Here is an 8,610-nt window from a genome sequence, read left to right on the forward strand (position 1 = left end):
ACTTTCAGTGTGTTTTGGAAAATCTCAACCGTTAAAATATGTTCGGCACGAATCTTAAAGCACAAATAATACTGCAACGTGTTATGTTGGCTGAACTAGCGTTGTAAGATTGTTTTTATTGCATTTTTTTTTTTGTATAAACTTAGTACTGTCTAGTCAACACGGCTCATGAATCACGAATCGGTTTTCTTGAACGGATAGACAAAGTTAAAAAAAAAAAAACTAAGTTTATGCTGGAAATTAAAAAAATTTAAATTCGGAGTGTACCAGTAAAAAATAAAATAAAATGCCTGATACCATTTAAAAAATTGCCGACTGACGAGCTGCAGTTGGGCCGAGATATTTCGTATCACCCCAGGTACCTGAGGTGCAAGTGATAAATCTGAACCGTTAATTTCACTTGGCACGAATCTCAAAGCAGACCCCACAACCTCAACATGCACCGGTTTGATATGATTGAAATTGATCTGGGCCGTCAAGTTTTTCAATTGCACCTCCGGTACCTGGGGGACACGGACTCAGATATTTCGGTGCGGATAATCTGACGAGATAATTTCTGTATGGGTATGTACAATGCTACAATCTCCTCATCTTCTATTACGAGAAATGAGCAGTGAGCATCTTATCCTGCAACTGCAACGCACAACACTTCCCCCTGCCTTTTCTCTCTAAAGTAGAAAAAGATTTCCGGTCCAAGGAAAAGAAAGACTGCCAATCTTTGTTCTTTTTTAATGGCGTCATATCCAGCGCCAAGTGCATTCTCAATGCCTCCGCAGCTCCCCTTTGCTCCAAAGCAGCCCCCTTCGAAGCCCATCTACAAGGACCTTCATTTCAACCACGACCTCGCTGCCACCAGAAAACTTCAGGTCAGAAATCCGAATGGACCTCTCCCTTCCATCTATTTTTTTTTTTTTTGTAATTGGGTTTACTCTGGATTGAATGGACTTGGTGCAGGTTGGAGTGGACCTGGTTGCACGGCTAGTTGGGGTTACGCTGGGGCCCAGGGGCAGAAATGTGGTCTTGCAAAATCCTTATGGACCTCCTAAGATTGTGAAAGATGGTGAAACTGTGCTGAGAGAGGTAACACCTTTATGTTTTTTTTAGCCATTATGTAATAATCCCATATTATTGGTATACGTATTTGGAACTTATTTACAAGGGGATATGGTAGTTCTCTAATGGTTATATCTTCTTCTTTTTTTGTTGCTAATTATAATTTTTGTAAGATTGAATTGGATGATCCAATGGAGAATCTAGGTGTCAAATTGGTGAGACAAGCCGGTGCAAAGACAAATAGTATTGCCGGTGATGGCTGCACCACCTCTATCATTCTTGCTCAGGGTTTAATTGCGGAGGGAATGAAGGTACTGTTCTTATCCATTTTGCTGTTAGGTCATTTTTATGCATGCCCCTCTTAGGTATCAGAATAACATGTACCCCCCCCCCCCCCCCCCCCCCACCCACACACACACACACAAAATGGGAAATATCACATCACCCCTGCTACCGCAGGATATAGGTTGTACCAGTTAAAGCAAACCCTTACTAAACATCAACACCATTAATTAAAAAATAAAAAATAAAGGCTTGTGCTCCTGCACCTCATATTTTTGTCAAGAGGTGACTGTGTAAAATCCACCAAATACTATCAACTTAAGCTTTTTAAGCAACTAGTTGGTTAACAAGTGCTTGTTGATTTCCTCATCACTGATCTTCAAGAATTAGGTACTGGCTGCAGGAATGAATCCAGTTCAAATTGCACGGGGTATAGGGAAGACTGCAGATGCTCTGGTCTCTGAACTCAGATTTATGTCCAGAGAGGTTTAAACAGCTTCTTACTGTTTCTTTTGCATAATTATCCATGGAATTTTTGGTGATTTTTTCGGTGCTACTACGTCTTTGAAGTACGAGTACGGGTTCTCATAAAATCCCGCATTTGAGGACTGCTTTGGTGCCTAATTGAGGACTGCTTTTTGTGTGTCAGATTTTAGATCATGAAATTGAGTTCATTGCAACTGTCAGTGCGGGAAATGATGAAAAGATAGGGAACATGATTGCTAAAGCTCTTAGTAGAGTTGGTAGAAATGGATTCATTCGTATTGAAAATGGGAGGTCAACAGAAAATAATCTGGAGATAGCTGAAGGAATGCAATTCGACCGTGGCTATCTCTCTCCATATTTTGTCACAGATCACACAAATATGCAAGTTGAGTTTACGGACTGCAAGGTCAGTGATTTATGATTTTGTAAAGTTCTTTGAACTTCTGTGCATTTACCAACTCTCTTTTACATTAACCTTCAAATTTGGTATTTAGACATTTCAAACTACATGATTTGTTTCGATGCTATTAACATGGAGGTTGGTTTTGAGATATTGACTTTGATCTTACATATACTTCATAGCTGAAGAACATTTTTTTTATACATCTGTTGGTTATGTGGGCTTATTTTTTTTTTTTATTGGTATTCTTGAGTTCTTAAGTCGTGTTAAATTTGTTCCACATGAACTTTGATTTGGGTTGATGCAAACCTGTCTATGTTGAGTTTTTAAATTATTAAAAATACTAGTCTTTTCTTTTGTTTTGCTTTTGCAGATATTATTGGTGGATAAAAAGATCAATGATGTAAAAGAGATGTTTAAAATTAATAAAATATTAGATGCGGCTGTTAAAGAAAAGTTTCCCCTTCTAATAATAGCCGAGGATGTAGAATCAGAAGCCTTGGGTCTTCTTATTAAGAACAAATTAAAGGGTACTATTAGAATAGCTGTCATCAAAGCCCCTGCATTTGGTGCTCGTAAGAGTGACTACTTAGATGATCTTGCAATCTTGACTGGAGGTACAGAAATTAAATCTTCTCTTTTGATTTTCAGATAGTCCTGAAATATACCTATAACTATATGACCACTAATGCTTGGTAGAATTTTGAGGTTGAACTGACAGATTTCCCCTGGTTCAATAATGCTACTATGATGTAATATTTAGAATTTCACTTTGTGCCTGCTAATATTGATCCAATCGATCCATTCTCTTCCCATTGAAGTTTCTGATTTCTCTCAAACCATAATCATAATTATGTGCATGAAAAAGAAGTGTTAAAAACAATAACAAATTGATTCAAAGATAATCAAAGGGACAAGTTGTAAAAATTATTCTGTGATGAGAGGGGAGACAGGTAAGAATAGCATCTTATAGTAGTACTTGTTAATTCTTGAACTTGTGTCCTCACAAATGACAAAGATTGTCACTGTTAAGTACTGAGTTAGTTTCTTTAGAATGCTCTGCTTTACTTTGCTGCCTTATTCTGACAAAACTTCTGCTTTAAAGGTAGAGTAGTGAGGGACGAAATGGGGTTGACTCTTGAGAGGGCCAGAAGAGAGCACTTAGGTTCTGCTATTAAGGTTGTCATTACAAAGGATTCAACCATAATTGTTACTGATGGAAGTACACAAAACGCAGCTAAAGAAAGGATTGCTTTGTTAAAGCGTCTAGTTGAGGTATGGTATTGTATTATGTATAAGATGAAACGAATACTCTTATCTTCTTATCTGTGATGTCTAGATCATATCAGTTAAATGAAATATCTAAATTGTAACATCCTGTTGTTCAGAACTCAAATGAGAAGTTTCAAAAGAAAATATTGAATGAGAGAATTGCAAGGCTAAGTGATGGAATTGCAATTATCCAGGTAAGATCTGGGACTTGGTAAAATTTTGTTTGATTAACTCTAACTAGACCTGTCTATGTAAGTACTTCTGAAATGTTGTTTATTCAAATACTAGGTTGGTGCACAAACGGTAGTGGAACTGAAAGATAAGAAATTGAGGATTGAAGATGCTTTGAATGCTACCAAGGTAGAATTGAAGTTGTTTTTACACATGTAATTAATACCACCTTTAACATAGGCTATATGATTTGTAGGCAGCTATTGAGGAAGGTGTTGTTGTGGGGGGTGGATGTAGCTTATTGAGATTATCTTTGAAAGTGGATGAGATAAAAGCAACATTGGACAATGAAGAACAAAAGGTACAAATGTAAAAACTTTCCATAATTTAAAACTCAAAAAGTGCATGTAATATGTGGTTTAGAAGCCTCCAGAATTTAGCTTTTATTGGGACATTTTCTAATTTAGATTTAGCAGGCTATCTCTTTTTCTTAAATTACTTGCCATTTACTTTTTTTCTCCCTTGATATGGTTCTCTCATTATCAACAGACATCAAAACTTGAGATAAATTGTCTAAATTTTTATATTTAGTTTAGTTTGCTTTTAAGGAGAGTATGTAATGTGGCATGATATATGATCTAATTATCGGTTTATATTATGCAGATAGGTGCTGATATTTTCAAACGGGCTTTAAGATACCCGTCAAAATTAATTGCACAAAATGCTGGCAAGAATGGTACCTTTGTAGTGGACAAGGTTTGTTCTCTCACATTTAACCGATTTCCTTTTTTTCAGTTCAATTACACAAGTTGTTAAATTTTCATAATGTTACCGCATTCTGTAGATTTTGGCAAACAGTAATTTGAATTATGGATATAATGCCGCTAGCAATTGTTACGAAGACTTGATTGCTGCTGGAATATTAGACCCAACAAAGGTAAGCTACCTACTATTGTTGTATTTATTTGTAATTTAACTTTCTCTATCTCTTCTGTATGAGGATTCCTTAGTTTCCTACTGATTGCTCAATTTGCTTCTGATTTGACTGGCATGTTGCCCAGAAGGGGACATGCTAAGTTGTGCTTTGACTAAACATCTGACAAACTTCAATGTGTATGACTAGATGAACAATGAATCTATCAAACTCTAAATTTGTCCCACCCAACAACCCCCGAAAAGTAGAAGAAAAGAAAGAAAAATAAATTAATTAATGAATGAATAGGAAAAAAATGACTAAATTTTAGTGGCAATGTATTCAAAATGGAGCAGGTAGTAAGATGTTGCATACTGCATGCATCAGCTGTGGCGAAGACATTTCTGACCTCTGATCTGGCAGTAGTTGAGAAGAAAACTGAGCCCGTTCAGTTACCCCGGTTTCTTGCTAAACCTAAAACAATGATGCCTAAAATGATGATCCCGCCTACAGGTTCAATTTGTTAAATTTTATTTTGATAATGTTATAATATGCCTAAATTGTTTGTTATGTCCGATCATATTTTCTCATATTGCCAGTTCCTTAACTGTCAGGTTTGGCCTTGTGATCGATCAATTGACGTGTAAATTAATCTGCAATGGAGCAGCTCGGCTCAACAAATATGAACAGGAGTTGTGAGAAGAAGTGTTAAACAACATATTGAGAAGGGGCATATCAAGCAAGAGGAAAATTCTCTTGGCTAACTGACTTTAGTACAAGTGATATAGGATGTTTCTTTTGAATATGGTGCCAATTCGGTCTCCTTTATTTGTACAATTACAGTATTTGTGGAACATCTCAGTTACATTTTGTTTTTCTTTCTGAAAAGGAAAAAAAAAGGAGCAACAGTTACCTGTTTCATTAAAGAAACAATCCACATACAATTTCTCAGTTACAGTTTTTTTTTTTGTTCCATTCAATGCCTGTAAGTTTTACAGTAACAAGTGAATAAATGGTATTTATTCCAATCCCCTGAATGGATTGAGGATTGCAAGGAAGATAAATGGGATGAAGAAATGCATGTAAAATATAGCTATGTTGGTGTTGAATTATCTAAGAACAGAATTTACAGATAATTGGTTATGTGATAGTATTTAGATAAAATATATTTTTCATTTTCATTCGAAACCTGAGTGAATATCTCAAAATAGGGAAAGCGGTTTGACCATTGACGTGCTAAAAATAATTTCAGTGACTAAAGACAATAATGCAAGTGTTTAGAAGTACATAGAAAATACGAACTGGGCCTAGATTGGTGTCAAATCCAAATCTCAGCCCTAATTACATGTAAAACCCAATCCACGAGTTATCCCAACTTTAGCACTGAAAAAGGGAAATGGAGCCTTCGAAAATCTAACTCGTGATCTCATCTGCCGTGAGCGAGGCCGTTACAGGAAAGAGAGAGAGAGAGAGAGAGAGAGAGAGACAGATGGCGTCGTGGTTAGCCAACAAACGCCTCGAGCGGTGCGCAGTGCGACCCTTGGCAATTGCTGCTGCTCCAATCAATCAAATGCTTCCCCATTTCTCTCAGACCGTTATAAACTAAATCCAACCCAGCCTTTCTGCTCCATCCTCTTTTAATGAGGAACAAGTACCGAGAGAAAGAGAGCAAGAGGGGCCTAAATGATGATCCTACATCTGGTGCAAGTGATGCTGGATCTGACGGTCGCTGGCATCTCTCTCGTGGTCGTCTTTGGTTTCTTCGCCTTCATCGCTGCAATTCTCTGCACAACCGCTTTCATTCACCACTCCAAATCCTAGGTATGGTGATTTTAAAATCGTACTGTCGTCACTAAATTATCTAGTAATTGCAATGCTCGCGGTTTATGATTCTGGAATAGTCAGTACTGCGGGAGAATTTTGAATTGTTGGATCTGGATAGATTGATCATGTAGGGCCCTTTGCTAATGTACGAAATGGGGAATTTGTAAATTCAGTTGGGCATTCTATCGAGTACCTGGTGTGCACACATGCTTACATTTTGACAGGTGCTGGCTCTCATTTGGAGCATAACAGGGCTCAGGGGATTGGGTTTTTTTTGGTTTAATGACTTTCTATTTACATTTTGCTTCTGCATTTTATTTTAATTTGTTTTATAGTCCGGACGGGTAAATAAATTGTGTATTTAGTGATAAATTTCTGAGACTTCATGATTTGATAAACTGAAATGGTAAATCATTGGATTAAAAAGCTTAGTTAAAAGGTTTCAATTGTGGTATCCATATATAGCATAGCTCCTTTAAATTGGCTTAATCCAGTGTTCTAAATAGCGCGCTATAGCGTTTTTGGACCCTAAACGCTAAGCTATGGCATAATAACACGTTATTTGAGCTACGAACGCTATAGCGGTAATAGCGGTCCGCTATAGAGCATAGCATGTAGCTCAAATAGCGCCCGCTATGCAACATGAGTTTTTTTTTTTTTTTTTCAATTTATATGGGATTTAAATAAAGGCTCATATTGGATTTTAACCGTGATTTTTTTTTTTGCAATTGACGTACTAAGTTTTATATTAAACTATTAAATATTTAATGAGAAATTCATCAAACGAAATTAAAATAAGGAAGCAACAGCGCGCTATGCAACATTAGTTTTTTTTTTTTTTTCAATTTATAGGCTTTAAATAAAGGCTTAGATTGAATATATTAAGATATTTCTTGAAGTAACAAAATGATACTTACTGTATAGTAGTTTGAATATTTTGAATAGATTAAGATAGTTAATTATGCTATGATGTTTAGGTTATTTTGAAATTTAAATAGAAAAAAGATAGATTATGTCATGATGCTGAATATATTTTGAATAGAAAAAGATCGATAGTTTATGATATTAGTATTACTATGAATATTTTGAGTCGCAATTTGAACTTTGTATTGATTCAATATGAATATTATAATTTTTTAATCAATTTGATATTATTTATTATTCTATAAGACTTAGATAATGTTGATATTTAGTACAAATATATGATATAATTTTTATAAAAATAAAAAAAACGTTATGTAGCATAGCTTTCGCTATAGCGACGCTATTCGTTTTAGTTTTTTTTGTAGGCATTCCGCTATGACGCGATAAACGCTATTTAGAACCTTGGCTTAATCCAATCATTGTCAATGTACATGTTATTCCAATACCAGTGTCATACCAGGCAGTACCGGGCTTGTTATTTAATAGTTGAGGTTATCTGATCCTTGAAATTCAAGCTCTGGTAGCATGAATCTATAGATGCACAACATAAGCAATAAACTGCAAATAAATACCTATTAAGTATAGTCATGGCATTTTGCACTGGCTTATTGTAATCATGCCATAAATGGTTTGTTAAATGCATAAGCTGAAGTTCTTGATGTTAACCACCAAAGCCTTTTAACCAAATCATCATTGACTTGCAATTGTTGATCTGAACGTTATTCCAGAAGCAAAGCCTAATTTTGGATCCCTTTCCATTTTTGGCACTGCAGGATTGGTAGTTCTGATGCATGGATCTGCATGAAGTTGTGAAGTTTTGTTTGTAGAAATTAAAGTTAGGATTGCTGTAATAATTTGACGAATAAATCAGTTAATAGAATAAGCCCCTCAAATCTGTTTCAAATTTCAAATGTACATAGCTAGAACTCTGGAACTGGTGCGTTTTTGCAGAGAGCATTGATAAAACTAGTGTGTATGTGCAGAGAGCAACAATTTATCAATTCATGAGTTCTGCTCACTTATTTAATTTTAGTATATCAAGGTCTGAGAAAAAGAATATTCTGATGGGTTGCGAAGTATTGGCATTAGTTGATCTACTGCTATTGAAAAACCAACTAGGTTAATATCACAATTTACCAACCTCTATTTTGAAAAAACCCAGGACAGTTTTTACATTAAAGTATTAATGGAAGTGTGACTTGGCTGAAATCCAATTTCATCAAAATGATAAATTTTATTTCAAAGTCTGTACTTTCAGTTTTTCAAACTAAAATCCCAGGCAAAG

General features: G+C 35.6%; 2 protein-coding genes across 5 annotated transcripts; both read left to right on the top strand.

Annotated features, from left to right (window-relative positions):
- The first annotated feature begins 566 nt into the window (after window positions 1–566).
- On the top strand, window positions 567–5,516 carry LOC144557879 (chaperonin 60 subunit beta 4, chloroplastic-like). Of its 4 annotated transcripts, none has more exons than XM_078306508.1 (14): window positions 567–866; window positions 955–1,080; window positions 1,227–1,364; window positions 1,726–1,821; window positions 1,985–2,227; window positions 2,595–2,838; window positions 3,327–3,496; window positions 3,610–3,687; window positions 3,782–3,853; window positions 3,921–4,025; window positions 4,328–4,420; window positions 4,509–4,601; window positions 4,934–5,090; window positions 5,192–5,516. In XM_078306508.1, the coding sequence occupies exons 1-14, from the start codon at window positions 732–734 to the stop codon at window positions 5,203–5,205; spliced, it is 1,764 nt and encodes a 587-aa protein (XP_078162634.1). In that variant the 5' UTR covers window positions 567–731; the 3' UTR covers window positions 5,206–5,516. The 4 variants fall into 4 exon arrangements, 3 of the variants coding, with proteins under 3 accessions (XP_078162634.1, XP_078162636.1, XP_078162635.1); XR_013512812.1 differs by having other exon boundaries at window positions 568–866; window positions 3,905–4,025; XM_078306510.1 differs by lacking the exon at window positions 4,934–5,090 and having other exon boundaries at window positions 568–866.
- Window positions 5,517–6,033: 517 nt separating this feature from the next.
- On the top strand, window positions 6,034–8,360 carry LOC144557880 (chaperonin 60 subunit beta). Its single transcript, XM_078306511.1, has 2 exons — window positions 6,034–6,398; window positions 8,099–8,360. The coding sequence occupies exon 1, from the start codon at window positions 6,261–6,263 to the stop codon at window positions 6,396–6,398; it is 138 nt and encodes a 45-aa protein (XP_078162637.1). The 5' UTR covers window positions 6,034–6,260; the 3' UTR covers window positions 8,099–8,360.
- The last annotated feature ends 250 nt before the right edge of the window (window positions 8,361–8,610 follow it).

The sequence above is a fragment of the Carex rostrata genome, chromosome 8 (genome assembly GCF_964058835.1).
Source record: "Carex rostrata chromosome 8, lpCarRost1.2, whole genome shotgun sequence".
In the NCBI taxonomy this organism is placed as follows: Eukaryota; Viridiplantae; Streptophyta; class Magnoliopsida; order Poales; family Cyperaceae; genus Carex; species Carex rostrata.